This window comes from Fopius arisanus, unplaced genomic scaffold, assembly GCF_000806365.1.
Source record: "Fopius arisanus strain USDA-PBARC FA_bdor unplaced genomic scaffold, ASM80636v1 scaffold00044, whole genome shotgun sequence".
NCBI classification, from domain to species: Eukaryota; Metazoa; Arthropoda; class Insecta; order Hymenoptera; family Braconidae; genus Fopius; species Fopius arisanus.
This window is the reverse complement of record NW_011887783.1, coordinates 681,560-707,020: the sequence shown is the minus strand read 5'-3', so window position 1 is coordinate 707,020 and position 25,461 is coordinate 681,560. Positions and strand designations below refer to the sequence as shown.

The following is a 25,461-nucleotide window of genomic DNA, read 5'->3' as shown; positions in this document are numbered from 1 at the left end:
GCATTGCAATAAAAACGTGGTTAATAAAAAAAAACACCCCAGCATTGCGTGTTGCGCCCTCCCTCTCTTGGGGTGCAGTACTACGATGCCGCTGGGGTCACTCAAACCCCCAGAACTGAGCCTCTACTTTAGTCAATCCTCTTTGGAAAGTACGAAGTAAGAAAAATCCCTAGGGGCGAATTTCCCCCTCCAGTTTTAGTTATTGCGCGAACGTGTGTACCAACTGTTTTTTAAGTACACTTTTCGTGGTAATCCTGATTCCATCATATTGCTTCAGAGTTCAGTCTAACTCTGGTCACTGAGGCAGTTGCGGTTTTGGAACAATTAAAATCAATAAAAATGGCAAAATACAGAATTGTTATGGTTCGCCATGGAGAGAGTGAATGGAACCAGTTGAATTTGTTCTGTGGATGGTTCGATGCTGGATTGTCAGAAAAAGGTACCGATTTGTCACTCCAAATTATTAGAGAAGATCTGAAGGGCAAAAGGTCGTACCTGCGACTCGGTCACGATAATTCAAGAACAATTATTTTATTTTATTTCGGAAAATTCCATAAATTCTTTCCATTATTTCTGATTAAAAATTCCCTTATTCACACGATGAATCATTTAAACAATCTAATAGTTGATTATGAAATGAAATAAATTAATTAATCAATGAATAATTAATTATCGAAATCAGTTATCATGTGAATGTATTAAATAATGTAATAGGTGATGGAATAATTTAATTTTATTCTTGAAGGAAAAAGCGAAGCAAACGCAGCAGGAAAAGCCTTGAAGGAATCTGGTTACACCTTCGACGAGGCTCACACGTCAGTTCTAACTCGTGCACAGGTGACTCTGGGCACCATTCTGAAGGAAATTGGTCAAGAAAACATTCCCATCCACAAGACATGGCGATTGAACGAACGTCATTACGGTGGTCTCACAGGGATGAACAAGGCAGAAACAGCGGCTAAATATGGAGAAGAGCAGGTGCAAATATGGAGGAGATCCTTTGATACTCCACCACCACCAATGGAGCCCGATCACAAATATTACAAGACCATCGTCGAGGATGAAAGATACAAGGATGGACCCAAGAAGGAAGAGTTCCCCATGTTTGAGTCACTCAAGCTGACGATTGAGAGGACTCTGCCTTATTGGAATGACACCATCATTCCTGCACTGAAAGCAGGCAAGAAGATCATCATTGCTGCCCATGGAAACAGTCTCAGAGGGATCGTTAAACATCTCGATCGTAAGTATCGCTCGTTTCATTATTTATTGGTTTATTTATCGTGCAATGATTCATCTATTTTTATTTTTATCTTGAAAAGAAATGAGCAATGACCAGATTATGGGGTTAAATCTGCCCACCGGCATCCCCTTCGTCTACGAACTCGACGAGAACTTCAAGCCTGTGGTGTCCATGAAGTTCTTGGGTGACGAGGAAACCGTCAAAGCAGCAATAGCTGCAGTAGCTGCCCAAGGAAAAGCCAAGTGAACGAATTATTCAAACCACCTTCATGAGATTATACTCAACTCCACTAGAGCTGTCATCAATGATTATTCAAAGACAACTGAGGGGATTGATCCATTGCTAGATGCAATGCAGGGTTGCATACACATTATTTATGAACAAAATGATCTACGCTTATATTCATTTCAAACTTTTTGTCTTGAGGATTTCGAATGATTGAGTCATTCTACTGTACACGAATAATAAAACAATTGTAGAAAGAATTTATATCTGTAATTTTTTAAGATATCCATGGAATCGATTACAAATCAAATTAAAAAGAGTATTTGTTCTCATACTTATCGGCATTTTGCGTCGATAACTGGCACACGATATCTTTTTACCGATCGAAAAATCGGTACAGCAGTTCGTAAATAATTTTCGACTTCTCGGAGGCTCGAATTCAGAAAAAATAGTGAGATCGTCTAATTGGAGTGTTGATCAGTTCCCTGTATTCCGTTGGATAAAATAAACCTGTCAACATGACGATGGCAATGCTGCAACGTCGTGCAAACGTATGTTTTTCATTTTTTTTTATCAATGTGAATAATTTTCCGTCTACAGAAAATTTCAGAACGCAAAAACATAACCTCAAATCATCGTTAATCTTATTATCCTATTTATTTAATTCCGATATTTATTCATTAGTGTTCATTTTTTATTAATTTTACCCCACCCACTACTACACATGTTCATATCTTTACGTCAATTATTTCTCATGTTCTTTAATTCACAGGTTAGACTTCCACCAGAAGTAAACAGAGTTCTCTACATCAGGAACTTACCTTACAAAATAACTGCAGAAGAAATGTATGATATCTTCGGTAAATATGGAGCCCTGAGACAAATTCGAGTGTAAGTTGAAATGAAACTTGAGACCTGAGGAGATTAATTAATTGGAGTTAGCCCCAGCTTCCATCACTCTCTCAAAATTCTCTCAATTCACTGCTGAGTTATATTTATATCTCATCCGATCATATTTATTCTTCATTTTTATATTTATATATAATGAATATTCAGATTTTGACGTGATGCATTGCATGCGAATATTCATAATATAAATTTTTTGTGCTTGATATTTTTCCGATAGTTTTGATCGCTGGGTTTTGATGGATCGTTTGGTATGATGAAAATAAGACATAAGTCATGAGATAATTTTTATTTACAGTGGTAACACCGCAGAAACTCGAGGCACAGCTTTCGTCGTCTACGAGGACATCTTCGATGCTAAGAACGCGTGCGATCATCTGAGTGGATTCAACGTCTGTAACCGGTATCTAGTTGTATTATATTACCAGAGCAATAAAGCATTCAAGAGGGTAGATGTCGATAAGAAAATGGAAGAAATTGACAAATTGAAGACCAAGTACAATTTAAACGAGGAGAAAAAATGAAACTGTACAATTTTTTAAATTATTCATGTCAGTAATTTAAGATTTCAATATAATCTAAGTTGTAATTATTATATCATCGTCATCTGCGTTGAAAGTCTGTCCCATTGTTTACTTCACGTGACAAGAATAACAAATAAATTTTTAACAAATGATCGCATTTCAATTTTCACTCGTTTTTGAGAATTTGACAATTCCAGTAAAAGGCTCTGATAACTGGATATCCAAATTGCATCTGCAGTGACAGGAAATCGGAGAGAAACCGGCCCCCAGAAGACGACACATACTTTAAAAAATATGTAAAAAATTCAAGAGCGGCTCCCATGGGACGATAGCTATTTCACATTCCTCGATGTCCCCAGAGAATAGATCAAGATATCCTGATGTATCTGGTTTCCTGTCCCAAGATCGTATTATTTCCTATTCCAACTAAAACGTGCTAGAAAAAAAAATTGACACAACCATAAAATCAGTTGAAAAGGGCGGAGCGTTACCGATTCCGGTTTTTTCCAACTCCGAACTCCTTTTAAGATGACTCCGATAACCGGCGCCTCAGTTTGAATAACTCAGCAGTAAAAGCAGCAACGTCTGCAGCTGTAAACAATCGCTCTTCAACTTCACCAGGTAAAATGTCCCTCAACGGGACATGGACTATTCCTGAGGAATTTCAATCATTATATTCATGGTGGGGCAGCATTCTCATACTAGAAATGATGGTGTTGATTTGGTTCACCGGACAGGCTCGAGTGAAAACCCAGGTAGAATCCATATACTAGCTATTTTCCTCTGAAACTGATAACCAAATGATAATTCTGCAGACAATACACAGCGAAGAGGATCGAAGATGGATTGAAAATTCAAATGTCACTCTTCATCCCAGTGGAGATGGTCATCCGAGTGTCGATCGTCTTCGCAACGCCCACTTCAATGATTTGAAAATCATATTGCCTTTTTTATTGATGACACCTATTTGGTTGACGACGTCACCCCATCCGGTCATTGGTAAATTGTTTATACGTGTGTTTTCTATGTGCAAAATATTCCATACACTTTTCTCCATAAATTTAATCGCAACACCGGCATCTACAATCTTAATAACTATTTGTTATGGTATTTTATGTTACATCGGTATCAGTTTGTTTTTGTTCTACTCATTTTTATAAAACGATTTATTTATATCGAATTCTAAAATGAATAATCGGTGTCAATAAAATTCCATTATAAAATGGGTTTATCGATCTCGATGGAAATTCTTGGAAATTCTTCGTAAACAATTTATGTGAGATACTTTAAGTTAGAAATTATTATTGTTAATAAAACTCACAAAGCCTTTCAAAATTTACAATTAAAAATACAATTAAATTTACAATTAAAAATACAGTTCTTCTAGAATCGCTGTAAATTATTTCAAAGTCTCTCCAGAAAAATTTCCCGTCCTGAGAAATCCTTCGGATATATCACATTATTCATAATAAACTATTTAAATAAAATAAAACAATTAAAACGCGCCATTCCGTCATGTTGTGGCAAACCTGAACTTCTGGCAAGGAGTTCCCCTCTCCAGCATTATGTATATTACCAGAAATCCACATACATAAAGCTGACAGCCCTCAAAAGTATAAATTCCCCTTAACCAGTAATTCACAACGTAAAATAAATTATCGAATTCGTCACTACGAATCGTTAGATAACAATTGAAATAACATCTTATCGTGAATTAATTCGATAATCAAGTGCTGGCAGTTTGAGTTTTTGTTTATCGATTTCTGTGGATGTAAATGAATTTTTGAAAATTGTTTAAAATTCTGATGACACAGATCGAGGGGGTGGAATAAGTGGAATAAGTAAATAAATAATATATGTAATTGTGTTGGTATTATTGGGTGGAGTAAGGGCGCAGAAGCAAAAAAATTGAGAAAGTGGGAGTTGAAGGCTGAGCGAGTGGCGCGTCAATGCGGTATATTTCAGCAGCAAATGACAAAATTGTGGCGGAGGCAATGGATATGAATGGGTGTAAGTTTGTGGATAAATAATGTGTTAGTTACCATGGATGAGGATTGAGTTGAGACCCAATGGGCCTGACGGGGTGTGATGACGAGTATTAGACGAGTGTAAGTGAATGGACGGATGGTGTTGTGGTCAGACGTATTGGGTGGGGGGAGTGATGATGTTTTTTGGTTTTTCCACGAAACGACCAGCTGTTCACTCACCGATTAGGGAAGAGGTGGGTCTACACACTCATTTCATTTATTTTATTATTCAACGAACCTAGCGAATTTTTTATATACACATTTTTTAGAGATAAGGATGAGAGCTATGGAAAAGGAATGTATCAAAAAATCGATATCTCCCTTCGATTTCGAGATATTGGATAAATACTTGCCTTGAAAAAAATGCATTTATCCTAGTTCACAAATTCGCTGCAGAATTTGATTTTGCATTCTCCATGGATCTATTTTTGCTAAATATATGAAGATCTCATATTTTTCCAATTCTATTTTTGTTGTAGATAATATGATATAATAATTATATTATTTTCATTTGTGAATAGTATAATGATGATTATTTATTTTATTCCATCATTTGAAAAAAAATAAAAACGCACAATATTTTCATAAATTTTCAGAGTAATGAATTTATTTTGTTTCATGTATGTTTACATTTTTATACTCATACCGGAAATGTCTGGGATTATGGAGATCGAGATTTCATTTATTCGTCGTAATACAGAAATTTTATTATTCTTTCAGATGCTGGTGACACATGGAGAACCCAACGAATGGGGTAAGTTAAAATGGAAAAATAATTTCTACAGCCTCAATATGATACTTGAATATTTTGAGGAAAATTTATATACAAAATAGCAGTTATGAGGAAAAATAAAAATAATGATAAAACACTGGTGATACGACTTTCTAACGCCTTGGTTTAACGAATGAATTATTTATCGGTGTCAATTTGAAATACACCATTCTCGGATATCTGTATTGAATTATCTCCTGGAATACCAATAAGTACTGCATAAACATGGAATACTGATGTCAATAAATCCAAATGCAACTTTGATTCTGCATCTGAATTTTTATCCAGAGATTCATTAATAATTTCGTAATCTCAAAATGAAAAAAAAATGCTTCAACTACACTTTGACTTTATTTGACTTTATCAAAATAGTAATTATAGATTTCCGTAGACGATTCATTCCTTAAAAGAAGAAATCCATATATCTCAAATTAGAATGTCCCCCGGGTGTACCAAAAAAAAATAAAGAAAAAATGCCTGAAAAAATATTTGATTTGTCTTTGGAATGAGTAAAACGATGTAACCTAAATAGCAATTGTCACGAGTCGAAATAAAGTGGAAAGAAATAGAGGTAATGATGAAGATTAATGATGCCAGTCATTGAGAGTGAAGTGGTGATTATTCGCCGCAGTGACATCTTCGTAAAACCTAAAGAAAATAAAAAAAAAAGTGAAAATAAAAGAAAATTTACGTCTCGGGAGAAAAAACGAGACGAGGGGTGGTAAACAATTATTTATCCTCTCGAATAGGTCATAATTCAAAGACATCGAGCCTTATCTCGATATTATAGAGTCATCAAGGCTCCCATAACGCCTACAGAACTCCATGTCCGAGAGTATCCACTCTGCAGATTATAATCTCGAAGAATCATTTATATCCATTATATGGTTTTACACGTGTCAAACCTTACGAAACACTGAATATACTTCACGTGTATCAAATATATTTAATCCTGTGACTCCCGGGTAATGTCGTTCTAATTCCGTTGGTGAAATGTAACGGCTCTTCTGCGAGACCTGAGTTTCTAATCGCTGATGCAGAATTAGTGAGAAACTATGCATTTGCCATGCCAAATTCATTCCTGGAAATTAAAGTGACATAACTCTTGAGAGTTATTACCGATATCTTCTCATTTTTCATGTCTATTTTTTTTTTAATTCCTGGGAAACTCTCATTCAGATTGACGTAAAAAAATATACACTTCCTCGCTTTTGTCAATATTCAATGATATTTTTATAAATTTTTGGTAAAGTTTTGAATTGCATTGCCCGTATTATCCTCACGCATGCCCATTCCATCCGACACGGAAATAGCCACTACGTTACAAATGATCCTGGGAAGACGTCCCCATAGTCACAATTTTCACACACATATACTGTGACAAATTCAACGAAAACGTTTAAACTGATGAAAATAGATCGGGAAAGATGTATTCACAAGTGACTCGGGTCGAGTGCAGAATAGGAGGGAGAGCTTGGAAATGGGGATGATGATGCAGTTGACCTGAATAAGAGTCAGTGACCTATTCTGGTCTCCCCTATTCCCTCTTGACGTCTTCTGCCTTTACAGAATCAAAAGTTTTGGGTAGGGGAAAGGTAAATGTCGTGTATGTACCTCGAGTAACCATTGAATTTGAAATTTTATGTTCAAACCGATTGGGGTGACAGCTACCGACTCCACAAACTTGCTGATTTTTTGAATTTCACATGAGCTTACTTTTTATGATTTCATGATTTTTTATTCATGATTTTTTATTAATGATTTTTTTTTTCATAATTTTTTTTTGTCATGATTTTTTTTCCCCTCCGATAACAATAACGATTGAATGGCGACAATTTTTTCTGGTACCCGTGAAAAATTGTGAATTCAAAATTTATTATTGTGAGGAAAATATAGAATAATGGGTCGTTGATAAAGTTGTACAGTTTTTTATTGGGAGAGGTGATAAGAATTTGGAAATAATAATGTGGTGTATTTGATGTGACATTAGAAATTTTTGAATTGATTGATAATTAAATTGTCATAAACATTCAGAGATAATCAACGGCTTCAATATCCACTGCTGTCACGAAAAATGAAAATAAATTCGATTACATCATCTTACTTTTAATGTAATAAACCACTGCCTTAGCCAAGTGAGTTGAGTGCGTGATCGCTGTTTGTAATTTTCTCCATCGAGCCTCTGTTAAATTATTTATACTCACGCATCAGATACAGTGGCTAGATTGTATGGATAAACGATAGTAACACCAATGCCTGGTACCTCTGTTTATCAACTATTTTCCCTCCATTTTTTATTTAAAGAATCAAGCTAGGGCGACTAGAAGACAAAAGTTATTGCGTATTGGTGTCATTATGCGAATTGAATTGCAATTGATTTGTTTACGACGAGCGGGAAAGCAGTACTATTCGGTCTAATTGAAGTGTATTTCTCAATAATTGTTATTCATTCGCTCGTCCTTTCTACGGATGACATTTGATTGACGTCTTTTATACAATTCATAACTTATTCAATATTCTCTCCACTATATAATATATAAAATTCCCAAATGCTTGTGATCCTAATTAAATTTAATTTTCAATTATCGCAGTTCGATTTTGAATTGACAAAATTATCGAATATTTTCGAATCGAATCGATTGCTGGTTTAGTCTATTTTCTGGGGTGGAGTTGATGGTTGCGATGATTGAAATGATTTCTTTATGTGGATAAGAGTTTCATGGGGTTTCATGTGGAGATGAACTGATAGCACTGGTAGCACTGGATCTACTGGTGTGCACATGCACTGGGTATATCGGGGGCGAGGCCATCGGTGCATTGTCATCTTCCCACACGTGACGAGTCGAGAACTTGGTGATATATGAGCACGTACCGCATATTGCAACATCGTTCTTCATATCATTGTGTAATTAATGATCGGATGAACAAAATGAGCACCAATTACACATTACAGGGGAATTGATCGTCTCACTATTTTTCCTAATCACCTGACGAGAGATGAACAGTAAATGATAAATAGATTGATTGGGATGTCTCAGTATTGAGAGCTTGAAAAATATTTTCATATACATTTTCTCGTGGAACTTTTAAGAATTTACTGCAAATTGCACCACCACGTTTTACAATACTATAAATCAGAAAATCATAGTGGAGTCTTGGATTGTGATTGGCAGATGATGAAGTGACAGAGGGATGAGGAGGAAAATAATGGTTTACAATAGTCTATGGGCAATGGAATGAGGAAGTCTCGTACGTGGCGACAACCGAGGAATACTAAAGTCTGGGTTAGCAGTCAGTTGGACACGCTGGGGTGATGATTCTTTCACTCAAGTTCACGTTCGCACGATTCTTCCGGGGACTCTGCACTTTAATTGATCAAGTCTTCTTTAGGAAGGGCCCAAAATTCATCTGGGGCACGGGACACTAAATTCAAGGAATGATAATCGCTATTTTCCACAGAAAATGCATGAATTGCGAAACGCTCTGCCAAAAATTCCAGACTATTCCGGAAAATTTATTACGAAAATTACGAAACGGTGAAAACTCCTAAAAATGATTAAATATTTTATTAAAGACGGCGAAAAAATTATTTTTTCTTTTTTATCCAAATTTTTTAATTTCACAAAAAATAATAATTTTTTTAATCACAAAAAAAAATGTTAAATTAACTTTTCAATAAAAAAAAATGTTAAATTAACTTTTCAATAAAAAAAAATGTTAAATTAACTTTTCAATAAAAAAAATGTTAAATTAACTTTTCAATAAAAAAAAAATGTTAAATTAATTTTTCAATGAAAAAAATAATCTAAATAATTGAAAAAAAATGTTGAGATTTTTCACCGTCCGATTTTCCTCTGCAAAACAAGAACAGATTAACAATTTCCTTATTCCCCGATTGTCCGGCCTCTTTCACCTATCGCCCCACAGTCAGGACATAAATTGCCGTCAGACTCGGGTGTCACCAAACAGATTTGCATAAAGAATGACGCACAGGCCCAAGCGAATCGTTTAAAATGATCGGGTTCAGAGAAACTAAACCCTTGTCTTCTCTCTTCCATCTCTAAATTTCCGTTCGGTTGCATTTACGAATGGACTGGACATGCCAGAGGAAAAAGAGATGAAGAAAAAAAAAAAAACAAAAATGAAAAAGTTGCGAATGGATGGGATTTGCGAGGTTCAATTGAGGCCCTGGCCGCACGACATTGTCATTTTGACCCGGGGACAAATGGTCCCCGGGGTCCAGAGCAGGTGGGATTAAACTCTCTGGAGATCGAGTCAGTTAAGAGATCCGCCCTTGGCCCTCTCGACCGTGATTTGCCTCGTTTAAATCGATTGTGCTCTAATTTAGGATGCCCCTGTCATCTCCACACTTCCCACTTCACATTGTCTGGCTCTGTACACTCTCGCTTTAATGTTAAAAACTTTTTCCCTCCTGGTTAAACTTCGTCCAACTTTGGGTACCTCTCGTTTACCAGGGGATGCCCCTTAATTCTGGAAATTTTCCAAGGGTGGATTCAGCGAATCCTGCAGCACTTTCAATCAACCTCAAACACTTCACTGCCTGTCTAGACGGGATGACGTCATTAGACAAGGTCGAACACCATTTTAGTGAGTGTTGTGGATAATACCAGAGTGAAGTGTCACATCTCCAAAGGCATTCGTCTTCCTTCCAAGTCCCCCGGAGCCCCGTGGATTCAGAATTTCCTGATCTCAGGGTGAGCTATTTATTGGAAAATCGGTATAGGAATTTGGGATTGGAAATCGATAGACAATTTTAAAGATTTATTGTTCTGGTCGAATCTCAGCCAGGGTGCCACCATTCGGCTAGTAAATGCGGATTTATTAAAATGTTGTTGGGTAATAGAAAAAAAAACTCTCAAATTGATAACTGAAAAAAAATTTGAATTGGGGTTTGAAGTTGGAATCGCCAATTGGTGGTATGAAATAATTTTTTTTTGTGGTGCATATTTGAATTCCGAAGTTGGTGATTTAAACCTTGGAAAAATGGGATATTTGTTAAGAGCAGTCGCCGGATGCAAGTCAGACTGGGATTCCGGCATCAATAATTCAACCTGAACGAGTAACTGACAATTTAAAAAAGCAAAAAATTTAAGAAATTTATATGAAAAAATATGAGAATCCATGAACGAATGCACCTTGCAAATCATATTAAATGAATCGTCTCTCCGGCTCTCTCCGGCTCTCTCCGGCTCTCTCCGGCTCTTGTTTGCTTGCTTAAATATTCGGATCGATTTTATTTTTATTGGGAGTTTAGGAATATCAAGATCATATAAAACATGTTTTTATGGGGATCGCAACTAGGACACAGTGTCTCAATTTTAAATGATACTCAGGCAACGATCGATATTCGAAAGAAAAAAAAAACCATGTCATGTACAATCGCCTCGACCTGAATAGCCACATTCCTCGCATAATTCAAATTATTTTTTTTTAAGTACTTACTATCGATTGATCTTTGGAGACGGATTGGAGATTTATTTTGTATGGCTTCGCCAGGAATTTTTATTGAATGGCTCCTGCACTTTTACTGAGTCAATGACGGGGACAACAAATCGGTAACAAAAACCGGTGAAACATAACAAATCGGTTTGCTCATGACTGGAGTGATGATTGCATTGATAAAAAATATATTTCGACCAACAATTGAGATTATTGACTGATGAGAATCCAATAAACGGTCCACGAAAGGTCGCTGACCCGATTTTCTCGCCTTTTTATTTATTTATTTTTATTTACAATAAATCCAATTTGATATGCTATAATTTATTTTCTTCATGATTTTCTTATTCTTGAATAAATCGGGCACTTCTCGTTGTGAATTATTTTGATTTATAATTTTATCAGATCTGGGTCGGAAAATGATGATCGGATTGCGTCAGCTTCAAGTTTCATTGCATCATGAGTTCATGAAATATTGATCCAAAATTTTGATACCAGTGGACCCGACCTCTTACGAACTTTATTTGATTAGTTTGAGATTCTTTTAAAATATGATCAAAACCCTCCGGAGCATCCGGTCGTGGCGATAAATCAGGGATTTTCCGATGACTTCAATGCCTCCATCATAAAATATATGATTTTGGTAATCGATGAAACTGGAGACATTTTCAAGAGATCTTGATGTTTGGGATGAAAAACATATTTTCACATTCATTTATTCATTCATTTTTTATTCACGATCCCCCACTCAAGGCCAATCAAAGAGATTGAATGCATAATAAAACATAAATCCACAGGACCAAAGTTGTAATTCTTTTTTAAAAATTTTGAGGCAGACCTTTGAGATTTTATTTTTTTTTACAAAAAAGCGTTGAGAATTCTGATGACGTTGTGATTGAAATTCCGATGAATTTAGAATAGTTAATTAACAGAATATATTGTTAATGAATTTAATAGGTGATATTATCTTCGGGGTATTGAATTGGTAAAATGGTCAAGGTGATATTTTTGAATTATTGAATTAATTTTATTGCGGTGTCAAGATACTTCCTACTCCCATAGTAAACAAATAAAATCACAAGAAATTCGAATGAATGAATTAAAAGAATGAGAACACAACTTCCTTTCGCGATAAAATAATGGATCTTTCTTGTGGGATGTTTGTTCCGGTGTCGTGTGGGATAGCAAACATCCTGTTAATTTTTTTGTTCATTTGAAAGAATATAAAAATTCAATGAGTAAATTACGAATTTGGGGCGAGCTCCTGCTGTCCATTCATTCTCGACATATTGCAGAGGAAATTTCAAAGAAATATTCCGAAAAATCTATTCTACAAAAAAATTTTCCAAAATTTGGCGACGAGGCACTGACGAGGGCCATACCGACAAATTTGTGTTAATTATCCTCATGCGACAATTGTCGCAATTGCTCAAACCATTTAATTACGACTCCCTGTTTTTTTTTTTCGTTGGACAAGTCTAATTAATCATTAGATCAGGTACTGAATTAAAAATTAGACTTGAGTATTTTCAAGTCACAAAATTGACGTTCGGTGATGATTTTTTTTTTCTTTTTGTTTCAAATTTTTATTTTTAAATAATCCACTCCATTTTGTGGATTAATAAAGGTAATTCTGTCCATGGTTATTTTTAATTGGCTTTTAGAAATGAAATTTTTCGAATTGAAATTCGCCTAAATAAAAAAAAACGATGCCTAAATAAAATCTTAAATAAAAAAAAAGATGCCTAAATAAAATCCTAAATAAAAAAAAAGATGTGCCATGTCCGGTGATAACTTCTCGAAGATGTGAATGCACCCTTAAAACGTCTAGACTCATTCAAACAAATTAACTTGACTCTATTCCACACGCACTGTCGTCTCATTAAACGAGCCTATACCACTAACGACAAACAGATTAATTAGATTGATCTTGGGCAATTTCTCGCCGGGTGGTCGCTAAATACCGAGAATTCGCATAATTATCTGCACTGATTCCGTAGTGCTATTCCGATATTTATTCCAGAAGAATAATTCTTTGAATGCCAAAAAAGGAAAAATAAATTCAGACAGAAAATTGGCGATTCAATTGATTTGTCTGTTTCCAGACAAAAGAGCCTTGAACTTATTTTTTATCGACTGGGTGTATCATAATTTTTTATTGAGGTCGATTGGGAATTGGAAGAGGGTGTTAAAATAATCTTGATACATTGATGATATTTATGTGGCGGTTCACGCGTCATTTTCAACTGGATGAATGCAATAAACAGTGAAGAGGTCAGTTGAGGAAGAGGGAGTGCATAACAAATGGGTGAGAGAAGCGGAGGGATTCAATGTACAATGTGGGCCAGACGATAATAATTGTTCAGCGTTTCCTGGTATGTTATACTGCTTTTAATTGATACAGAGGGGACCGGCTAGTCTCATCACTTCTTGTCATGTTGATATTTTCACTCGCATTCACAATTAGAACTTTAAAAAAATAATAAATTACGTTAAATGTTTGAACATTGAATAATTCTTGAAATTAAAAAAATTACCCAAGTTATTTTTATTTTAACTTTATTTTTAACTTTCAGTTTATTGTGGTTTAAAAAAATATGGAAAATTCAAATAATAAATTCTTCAGTTTTTAATCTATCTAGAAATTAATCAAAGCAATTTAATTTAAGAATGAGAAATTTCTTGCCAGTCTGGAGACATCGAGTTGCATCTTTTTTTCATCTTCGAATTTCGATGTTTTTTTTCAATGAATTTTTCGAGCTTTTTTTTATCTGCGTTCCGTTCAGTAAATAATGGTGATTCTTACGATGTTCGTATAACGGTAAGTCAATTCCTATATGTCTGAAGATGACTCGAACTCCCGTCGCTGAATGCTAAACCAACGGCAAACAGCCGGCAGTGATTTTTTTTTTTTTCTCCAAGTTTTGAAATTTCTTTTTTAATTGCACCATCCCGACTGGTGGTGAATTTTTATTTTCTCTGGACGTGTGAAATGTTTCGAGTGTAGCGTGTAATGGATGTAAGTTCGACGAATGCTCGTGACACGTGCCAGTCTCTTTCTTTTTGCATATTCACTCAATCGTAACCCTCTGACTTTTCCGGTTGGCACACGAGAATAATTTTCTTCAACTTGTTTTTTTTTTTCTGCCGAGACTCGTTGAATTGCCGAGTACACAATTGCGTGGAAGTATTTTTAGCGAGGTAATTCTGAACTGCCATGGATCGTTCTCACTTTTATTTCCTTCAATTGAAATTTTTCGTCGTTAAGAGAATAACTCAAGATCAAGAGTTTCACTTTTATTTCACTTCCACGGGTTGCACAAAAGGATCTCAATTCAATTCCCGGAGTATTATGTCCCATAAGAGAAATTGAAAGCATTTTGTTCTCAGAATAATAATCAAAACATGAGAAACTGAAGAAAAATTACTAACATGTAATTTAGAATTTTTTTTTTTCATTAAAAATTGGCCATAAAGTCAATTGCAGTGTAATAACACGGTGTATTCAAAACGCTCCAGAATGTACCCGAGGCTTCTTACATTTACATGTTCTCTTATTTTAGAAAATTATTCGCGAAAGTCAATGGAAAGAGAATCGTACGCGAATGGAACGTATAATTTTTTTCAAACATTTGTGGAAGTATATTGTATCGGTCAAACGAGCGTCTTCAAGAGACGCAGCTGTTTTTTTCATGGATTTTTTTTTTATTTTCTTCCTTTTTTGAAGATGCAATATGAAACCGGTCCTTTTATCTTTTCACAGAGGAGAGCAAACACGTCGTTGTGTATCAGTGTGTGGATGTCGCCGTTTACTGAAGCGAAGAAGTTTTTGGGGAAAAGAAGATTAGAACAGAGATGGAATTTTCGAAGAGGACTAGCATGATCTATCCTAAACCGGTTTTTTTTCAAGATCAGAACACCGACAGATTAGATTATTCCATCAAATAAAATTGATGGAATTTATCTATTTAGAACTACCGGATTAATTTTTTTTAACAAAAAAATTAAGGTCTGTAAACCAATTGGCAATTCTTGAAAGATCATTTGGTTGAATCAAAATGATATTATCTTTTTGGATTAAATGACCAGAATTTCGGTAATGAGACTGTAAGAAAATGAAATGTGAAAAAAAATGAAAAAGACAGATGAAATCCCGAACGGGATTGGATCTAGAACCGATTGCGATCGCTTATCTGAGCTCAAAAATCGATGTCCCGAGTTGATAGAATTGAGACTGAGTCGAGGTGAGATGATGACCTAAACATCAATCCCTTCTCCAAGGACGATAAAATAAGTTGGCGTTTTCTTGGAGAGACTTGCGTTAAATAATTTTTTATTAATTAAATAATTAAACTTGCGTTAAAAATAGAAAAAAAAATTGATGGATAAGGAATATCGGTGATTTCTAATTCTGAGAGAAGAAATGATGATTTAGACTGCGGTAAGGTGATGATGTAAAAAATGAATAGCTTCTCTGAGGATGATGGAGGATGGAAGGACATAAAGTACCAAATTGAGTACTACCCTGGTGCTGTGGGTGAGCTTGGCTAGATCCAATGAGTTTGGCGTTTAATTTTCGTTTGACGTGAGCCGCACGCGCACACAACTAAAGAAAAAGCCTCGACAAGTCGTCCACCGCTGGTTAGAGTCTCGTCTCAGTCGCACGCGGTACTCCAACCCGTGAGGATCATTCAAGCCGGTCTATTCAATTCACAACAAAATCCACACGTTTTTATATCTTTTTATATTCCAACAATTCAACCCTAACCATAACTCAATTACTAGTGCAAATTATCAACGACTAATAACGCGACAACATGGATTTTAATAACAATTGATATGAGACATTAAGACTCAAGTGCAGAATTTTAATTGGGGAACGTTGAAAATGTGCGTCGAGGCCGGTTATAATCTTTATTAAATTGGCATGTCATTTTTGGTATCTGGAGGATATTGAGGTGGATGAAAAGGTCGTGTCTTTGGGGTTTTGGAAGGGAAAGGGGAAGAGGAAATTGTGAGATAGATTATTTGGCATCTCTACTTTTGTTCTGTGGTATGTGTTGATGGATATTGGGTGGATCCTGAGGGAGTGATACGTATATGATTTTTGTGGAGAACTGTTTTGGTTGTCGTCTCGGATTTTTTAACTGGGATTAGTACTCAATATTATCTCTGGATTAGATACACTTGATTTTCACTCACTGAACTGGTGTTAACCCCCAGGGGCAATTCTCCACTGTATTCTATTTTCGATACGTTCTTGTTCAGCGAGTTTTCTTGAATATATTTATTTGTGAAGCCGGTGTTGAAGATCCAGGCTGCATGGACCACGTCCCATTGGGACAGTGAGTGACAGGTAATGTCTTATTTTTCATCATTTTACTTTCTAAATACGTGGAAAATCGTTGCAGGGGTTCTCCACTTTAAAAAATAGATTTTAGAATTGATGTTATTGAGAGGTTATTTTTATCTAAGAGACATCTCCTGGGGCTTGACTTCCACGTTTTCTGTGTCCAGGTGTAAACATTACAGTTGCATCCAACTATTTCGGTATTCGAATATTTTTTCATTCCTTTCGGAAAAGATATTTTGAGAATATCGAGAAGATGGTAAAAATATCATATTCGTCGAGAAGAGATTTTTTTTTGGGTCCAATGAGAGAGAGGTCATAATTTTTATCACAGAGGGAAATAATTAATAATAAATTTAGGAATCCTAAATAAATTTTAGGAAATTCGGAAATCCGTGGAATTTTTAGGCTCGAATTAATTATATAAAGTCAATTTAGGGAAATATATATTTGATTTCAGATTTTGGTACTGAATATTCATGTTCGTTGAAGATTTTGTTTAATTTCTATTTGGTAAAATGAACTCACATGAACTTTATCCAAAATTTAAAATTCAATGAGTCCATTTTTTTTTAGCCAAATTTCTCATTCTCAAACTGCGTTGCGAATTTATTTCTTAAAATGGAATATACAACTTTGTTGAATGTGTAGTATCGAAACTGACCTGCATAATTTAAAATATCAATTGCTGTGTAACGGACTTATAAAAAAAATAGCACATATATTATCGGATTAAGAAATAAATATTCCTCAGCTGTGCCAGCAGCCACTTGGGGACTGAAAGGCCTTTGGCTCCGGATATTTATTCTGATATCAAGTGATAATGAAATATCTCCAAACTTCCTTCCAACAAAAACTGTCGGAAAAAATATTGGATGAATTTTCTTCAGGAATTTGAGTCTTTGAAAATTCCCTCGGTATTTGAATGAAAATTCCTTCGGTATTTGAATGAAAATTCCCTCGGTATTTGAAAGAAAATTCCCTCGGTATTTGAATGAAAATTTTTCTCATGAAATATTGTCGGCAGATAAATCTTCTCGGATTAAACTTCTTTATTCCTCCAAAGTCGTTGGATTTTCGTTGAGAATTTTGGGAACCGGCCCTCCCAAGTACTCTCATCGAATTCGTAATGTCTCGATGAGAAAAGAAAGTACGTAGAAAGGAGGGGAAAAAAAATGGAGAATCAAGTAACGTGGAGGCGTGACTCTGATCGTCGATATTCCTTTGGAGATACCGAATTTGGGTGGGTGGATTTGCCCGAGAGGAATTTTTTTATGCTATCTTTCACACGATTACTTCCCTTACACCTATCCCATACTTTATCCCGGGAATCCTTCTCTTATTCAAAAGGAGAAAAAAGTGGGCGATGCCATTGGTGAGAAAATAATGTACCGTTAAAAAAAAAAATCAGTTGATTTCTCATGCTAATTCTGAGAATTCCAACCCTGTATGAATATTCTTCCAGTTAAAAACGAATTTTTCAGTCAAACGTTTGACCGTAACTGAGTGTAATCAGTATTTCGTGAAATTAAACCTCTGACCTCCTTTTTTTTTTCGAGAGAGAGAAATTTACATTTCACATCTCATCCTTTTCTCATTTGATCGTAAAAAATAAATTTACACGACACAATTTTCGGGTCAACGAAAAATCCTCGCAATTGATAATCTCATTAAAGCTGAATTTAATAATGAGACAATCTCCCTTTTTCTAGAGGGTAAAAATTCTCGAGCTGAAACTGAAAATTCGAAGGCTCTGCGAATAATCGCAATGTTGGAGTAAATCACACAGAATTACTTCCAATTAAACCTTTGACCCCCATTTTGTCGTGTGGTAATTTGCATTTAACTCTCCAAAAATCCTGATTTATAGATAATGTTTCCCGTGGACTTGAAGCCGATGAAAAAATTCTGATCTCTCGAGATAACCATCATTACATAAAAAATCAGAATACTCAATTAATTGATTATTCAGCATAACAGTCGATTGGTTCTCCCCATTTTTAAATAAATATTTTCACCTCTTCGGGTTGATAAAAAATTAATCTACACTTTGCGCAATTTTCGTTGAAATAAAAAAAAACAACGCCCTGAGAATAATTATCAATCTGCACGGAGGTGATGTTAATAATGAAGCAATTTAACATTGCGGAAAAAAAAAATGAAAAAATAAAATCGAAAGTTAATTACCCGTGGCAATGGTCCGACATGTGGTTATTTATATTCCACGTTGAGCTAAAACTCATGCGATGAAAATGACAGGCCACAGCCTATGAAATAAATGTGACTCACTCTTGAACTTGAAATTAAACGACAAACAAAACAACCAAAAAAGTCCAAATAACTGATAAAACAAGTGGGTATTATGATTTTTGCCACGGGAGACATAATAATTTAGTAATTTGTGTAGATAAGGATATTATTTCATTGCAAATGTTTGAACAATATCGGAGTCTGTCGTAGCTGATAAAAATATTATCAAAGCGGATGGCTTTTTTGACTTAAGTGAAATTCGAGTTCAAGGTCTCGGTGTCTCTCCCTGACCTTGCAATCTTTCCGAGACAGCCTGGGCACAACCCAGACTTTATATACTGACGCATTCTATTCGTTAAAGTCCCGACATTGCCACAATGTGAATGAAAACAACATTTCTAATCGGGATTTTGTACTCCAAATTATCATCCGTTCGTCACAGCAAATGTTTTATTTATACATTTCGCGGAATGCCCCACTATCGGTTATTATTTGGGTCCATATCTAATGACCTGTGAGCCCATATTATAAAATTATTGCGACTTCTGCATTTCACGAAATTTTATAGGTTTTATTGCAATTTTTTATTATTAATAAAAATAAATAAATTGCGGTCAAGGAAAAATAATGAAAATATTATAGAGTTCACTGTCGATTTTCAGAAGTCGAGTCAGTATCATTAATTACCTTGAGGAAATTTTATTTTAGGATCCCATTGAAAAATCAATTATAAATTAACATCAACGACGAATAACTTTCCGGAATTAATTGCGTTAGTTCATTATTTGATTGCGCTTTTAATTGAAATTTAATTCGAATTCACATAATTACGAAATCAGAAGATATTGTGACTGAAGTTTAAAAAAATTTATGACCGCGCTTCTAGCACTCGTTTTAAATACTTAAAAACTCTTCAATCTAGAATGAAACCTTGAAACGTACCCACGAATTGCTGAAGATACACGAGATAAGAATTCAACTGTGATGTTGAGAAAATCAAAACAAAGATAAACGGAGATGTATGTAAAAACGGTGATATTTGTAATGAAAAATGAAAAAATGAAAACTAGATAATTCACGGTAGAAATAATATTTTGAAAAAAAAATAAAAAATAAAAAAATGATGGAGAGTACATCATCCAAATGGAAGACAAGTAGACGTATAGATATGGAAAGGTATGTGGCACGTTTGATGATCGGTAGTGAGAAACGTGAAGAGGCGTTCGCTCTCCTCCAGACGAAGGCGAAGGCTCAAAAAGCGAACACGATACACTTTTCTACTTTCTCCGTTCGGCCAAGTCTCATAGAAGTCTTGCTCACAAGTCACACACATAAACATGTACAACTACCCTGAAAAACCGGCGTGTGCGATCCTCCGAACGAGTCTGCCGATTCCCTCTCGGTACCAACCTACCGGGTGAACCATTAAGTTTCACTCTCAAATTCTTTTCCATTTCAACGATTTTTTCATTATTATCGTTATTATCAGTAACGTCGTTATTATCAATCGTGATTTCGGCTGGATTTATTCTGCATCACGCTTTCACGACGATCGGTTGTGAAAAATTGGAAAATCGGTTGGACGTTGGCAATATTTTTTTTAATTTTTTTTTATGGATGTCATTTATGATATATTAAATATTAAATATTGTATATTCAATTAGTTTGAGTATGAATGGACGATTAGATAATTCTTGGAATAGAGGATAACCGATTTTAATGGATACAAAGCGATTCATTTATTTTCATCAATTGATTCAGATGAGAAAAGAATTAATTCAAATCGAGGGTGGTTTAATGAAGACAAACGTTTTTTCAAAAGAAGAATTATCGTTAAAAATCGATTAGGATCAACGGACACTCGAAAAATATGACCGATAAGCGGGGGATATTGGTAAGTAGGAATAAACAATTGGGTACCAACACCTTCTAATCTTTTCTACAGTGTACTTGAGTCCTCGGTCTTATTTGTAATTGAATTGTCTGAGTCGAGTCGATACTTGAGTCTGTGCTTTCTATTCTGATCAATCAAGATCCAGATTACTTCTTGAGATATTTCGATACGAATTACTTTCATGTTATCATAGATTTATAACAGATTGTTCACGAGTCATGAGTGTAGTTCAAATAGTTTTACGATCGATTTATGAAATTTTATGTTGAAACTTGAATAAACGGAATGATTTTAAGATCTCGGTTTATCGGGGCTCGTGACATAAATTTCATTTAAGGTCAGTACGAAAATTTCTCCATTCTCTTTCGATTCAGAGATACTTTTCAGTAAATTATGTGCGAATATCGGGTGCTCATGTTTCACTTTAATGCATTCTATAATAATGACTCGAATAACCGCAGAGACGATTAAAGTTTATTACAAAGTTTTCAAAAACTCTGAAAAAATGAAAAAATGAAACATTCTAAAAAATACGATAAGGGGAGAAGTAAAATGAGGCAAAAAGCATTTTTAACTCATTCCCCATAATTTTTTTTTTTCGCCAAGACCTGATGGAGGTGATCTGAAAGTACCCCAGTGTTTTTTGCGAATTTAATTTTTAATATTGAACAATCTCAAAAAATATTGTCAATTTTCAATAAAAAATGAATTCAAAATCGGATAATTGGAAATCTAAATGATTTTTCGTTTTGAATTTCACCTCACGCCTGATCCATATGAGCGTAATACTCACATGTTCAGGATAGACTGTACGGGAATCATCTCATTCATTAGCTCATTACAGTCGGATGACCTAACGTCTAATCGCTTCTCGCCATCTTCTCTCACCAATGTTGCTAATAAATTTTCATCAATTAGTCCTTCGAAAGCCACTAATTGTAACTTAAAACTGAGCGCCACTGAGTTGTTCCCATTTCTCCTTTCAGCGGTCGCGCGTTCGATCCGCCAGTTGTATAACACCAATGAAAGTACTCCTCTGTCAGGGGAATAACTTGCACACTAGTTTTCCGACTCATCTACACCATCGGCTCCTATCTCCAACACTACCTGCATCCTCTGTGACTCGGATAATGGAGATCACTGTAGGACATCCAGATCAATCCCTTTAATAAAAAAAAATCCATTTAAGCATGGTCCACGCCCATATAAGCGAGTTCACGTTTTTTTAATTTTTTGACAACCTATCGATGGTTTTTTTTTTTAAATATGATGTTTTTGTGTTTTGTCATTATTTAATGACTCATGGAGTTTTAAAGTTGGTCAAACACTTCTCTGACTTTTTTATAAAATTTTAAAAAGAACTACACAAGTTGGGGAGCTATTAAATAATAATAAAATGCAAAAGCCAATCGATGATTTGTGAAAAAAATTATACGAACGTGAATTTTGTGGAATATCTTTGAGTGGAAATTTTTCCAGCAAAATTTTGCGGTTTGAAAGTGAAAATGAAAATAAAAAGAAAAATGGATATTTTTTTTTCAACTGAAAGTGAAAATGAAAATGAAGAGAAAATTTGATTTTTTTGTTTCAACTGAAATTGAAAATTTTTCCAGGAAAATGTGATAGTTTGAAAATAAAAATGAAAATGAAGAGAAAATTGAATTTTTTTTTTCAACAAAGTGAAAATTTTTTCAGAAAAATGTGATAGTTTGAAAATAAAAATGAAAATGAAGAGAAAATTGAATTTTTTTTTTCAACAAAGTGAAAATTTTTTCAGAAAAATGTGATAGTTTGAAAATAAAAAATGAAAATGAGGGGAAAATTGATTTTTTTTTTTTAAACAAAGTGAAAATTTTTTCAGAAAAATGTGATAGTTTGAAAGTGAAACTGAAAATGGAGAGAAAATTGGATTTTTTTTTTTCAACTGAAAGTGAAAATTTCTCCAGGAAAATGTGATAGTTTGAATTGTCGAGTGGTCAGGTGTTTCCCTCGTTGAAATAAATGACGTGTCATTTTATTACAGCGCAAGATGTTGAGTTATTCTCGCGTGGGAGAAAAGTGGGGCGCTTGTTGGAATCTTTCCTTTTTTACCTTATCGATCCAACCGACCTCGCGGGACGATGACTCCACCCGGAGTAGTCGGGGTCGAGTGCTATTTGCGCTTACGGATCGTCCACGGGGCCGTAGCCTCTGGTGCGCCCGCGCATCCCACCGGTATTTTCCCTCAAATTAAATTGACCTTTCATTTTTTTTTCAACATTGTACCCAAACCAGCTGGTACCCTTCATCCCCATTTTCACGAGCCCAACCTTTTTCCAACACGTCAACAGATAATCATCAAACCCATGATTGATGATTACGATTACTCATCAGACCAGCTGTCCACTAATTTTCCGGACTTTCGGTTGATACCAGGCAACTTCCATTACGAAAACTGAAATCAGCAAAATAATTAATCATTATTCATTAATTGATCAAACATTTTATAATCAATAATTATAAAATTCATGCGCTTATATATAATTATAAATAAACAAATGCAATGGGAAAAGCTGGGGACCAGGAAGAGGGGATGACTTTGAAAATCGTGTCTGGTATTTTCTGTCACATTTTTTAATATTGGGTCATTGAAATTTTGAAAATTCTTGAAAATTTTTGAAAATTCTTTTTGAAAATTCTTGAAAATTTATCGCGAGAGAGAAAATTTAAAGTGAGAGTAGAACAATTATTCTTGGGTGAATAAACAAGTTGTGAGTGAAATCTCGGCGCAATTGAATGACACGAAAAGACGTACAACGAAGAAATGGCAAAAGCCGATGATCGATCCACCTTGAAAAGCGTGTCCGTCAGTTTTAGCCGGAGGAACCGTTTACGTATGCTGCACGCATGCCCTCCACAGTTTGCTCCCCTCTTTGGGTTGTTATAGCGTCGCCATACTTTTTACATTTCATCTTCTTTTTGGACTCTCGTCTTCTTCAAGAAGTGCCTCACTATATAGCCATGCCAAAGAAGAGAAAGACGGATGTGTTTTATAAACGTGTGACGACCATATCTTTTCTCTCTTGTACACAATTTTTTATTTAATCTGTCCCTTTTTTTTTCGTCTTTTTTCGGTTATCGCTGGTGCTCTCTTCCTCACGCATTTGGTATACGTGATTATCTGTTTGAGTGTGCAACAAGGGGAGGGCCAAATAACTCTAAGAGGTAAACGACTTCTGCACGTAGGGGAATCATGACGAATACCTCGTATGAAAATATTTATGCCTCTCAAAAATCCGTCAACGAGTTCCTCCAATTTTCGGTGAATTCATTTTTCATTTTCATCCCATCGGTTATAAATTATTGGAGCCGATGAGGTAATAATTACTCATAATTACTATTCACTAATAGTTTAAGATGATTTGCAAGCTTGAAATTAAATTCGGTAATTACTGACCTGCTCAAGTATTTTCAATATTCTCCCCAGGAAATTTTCAATGAAAAAACCTGGGGCACATTTTTTCTCATGAAATTATATTGAAATTATATTGAAATTATATTGTAATTATATTGAAATTATATTATAATATAAATTTGGTTGAAAGATAAATTGGGTTAATAGGAATATGCATGAAACCTATTCCGGTCTTCAAAGCAGCATAATAAGAGCCCACATACCGTAGCTGGAGTAGCTTTGACAGGTGTGGGCACTATGGCATATATAAACATAAAACGCGATCTCTGTACCATGTCTCTCGTATGTACATGAAAATGACACGCGGTTTGTACACACCTCGTCTCTGTACACAGAGCGTTGTCACTCCGTTTTGTTCTGTATCATCTTTTCACTCCGCTGAAAGGAGTTTTCTGTATCAATGCAGTGGTAGGACGCCTTTTAAATGAAAACAACGCGGATTTCGCTGGAATAGCGATTTTAATATCATCTAGGTTCGAGGCCTATAAGGAAATAAATTAGATCCCTGGAATTGATTTCCTACAAAGATCTGATCTGAGGATGGGAAGGTGGGCCTTTTAGCAAATGGGTCCAGAGGGTGAAAACTTTTGTTGCTATCAGGTTTTTTTTTACTTAAACAAAATTACGAAAACAGATTGCAGTGGAATAACAATGGCCATGTCAGGCTTTCGTGTTGACACGTTATTGTATTAATTAGATAATATTATTTTGTTGTTTATGTATTTATTACGTCTCAATAAAACATTATTTATTATTTTCATTCATCCTCGAGGTTGTTATTTTACAAGTGTTGAATCACATATTGAATTATATCAGGTAATAACTGCGTTATCGGTGAATGGTGCGTCTCGGAGTTGATTTACAAAAGGCATCGGTGGAGATACTGGAGACAAAGACAAACGTTGAACGCCCAGACATTGTCAAATTGATTTCGATGTACAAAACTTTATCACGATTATTTTTCTCTCTTGCACTTTCATATCTCACCGGCTCTTGCATATATGTACAAAATCCAGTGTTGACGTCACTGCGCAAACATTTGCCGAATCGATTCACGCGCAGATACATAGGATATATCCGAGAGGAATTTCTGGAGAAAATTTCTCATTTCGATGATATTATCGGATTGTCCCTCGGATTTTTCACGGAATTCCATTCACAACATGTGCACATCTACCCCCTCTCATTACATTATCAATTTATTTGTCTCGTTAATCGTCCACTTGACGTTATCCCCATTTTATTCGCTTGCTACTTTTTTTTTTATAACAATTATTGTCTTCCATCTGTTATTTACGCTGCGGATGACCCCAAATTCGAGACAAATGATTTTGTAATCCGCACTTTTTTAATCTT

At 35.1% G+C, this 25,461-nt stretch overlaps 4 protein-coding genes across 4 annotated transcripts in view; all 4 read left to right on the top strand.

Annotated features, from left to right (window-relative positions):
* The first annotated feature begins 255 nt into the window (after positions 1-255).
* On the top strand, positions 256-1,728 carry LOC105267105 (phosphoglycerate mutase 2). The gene is made up of 3 exons (XM_011305738.1): positions 256-439; positions 746-1,243; positions 1,323-1,728. Exons 1-3 carry the CDS (start codon positions 340-342, stop codon positions 1,487-1,489), a joined length of 765 nt encoding a protein of 254 aa, XP_011304040.1. The 5' UTR covers positions 256-339; the 3' UTR covers positions 1,490-1,728.
* Positions 1,729-1,871: 143 nt separating this feature from the next.
* On the top strand, positions 1,872-3,055 carry Sf3b6 (splicing factor 3b subunit 6). The gene is made up of 3 exons (XM_011305737.1): positions 1,872-2,019; positions 2,241-2,359; positions 2,673-3,055. The coding sequence occupies exons 1-3, from the start codon at positions 1,987-1,989 to the stop codon at positions 2,896-2,898; spliced, it is 378 nt and encodes a 125-aa protein (XP_011304039.1). The 5' UTR covers positions 1,872-1,986; the 3' UTR covers positions 2,899-3,055.
* Positions 3,056-3,348: 293 nt separating this feature from the next.
* LOC105267103 (prostaglandin E synthase-like) lies at positions 3,349-4,257 on the top strand. The gene is made up of 2 exons (XM_011305736.1): positions 3,349-3,653; positions 3,714-4,257. Exons 1-2 carry the CDS (start codon positions 3,525-3,527, stop codon positions 4,056-4,058), a joined length of 474 nt encoding a protein of 157 aa, XP_011304038.1. The 5' UTR covers positions 3,349-3,524; the 3' UTR covers positions 4,059-4,257.
* Positions 4,258-4,473: 216 nt separating this feature from the next.
* LOC105267167 (solute carrier organic anion transporter family member 3A1-like) overlaps positions 4,474-25,461 on the top strand; it is a gene marked incomplete in the record, with an annotated part of 33,032 nt that continues 12,044 nt past the window's right edge. Inside the window, 2 exon segments of the mRNA XM_011305825.1 lie at positions 4,474-5,119; positions 5,646-5,679. Of these exon segments, the coding sequence (XP_011304127.1) occupies positions 5,659-5,679 (21 nt within the window).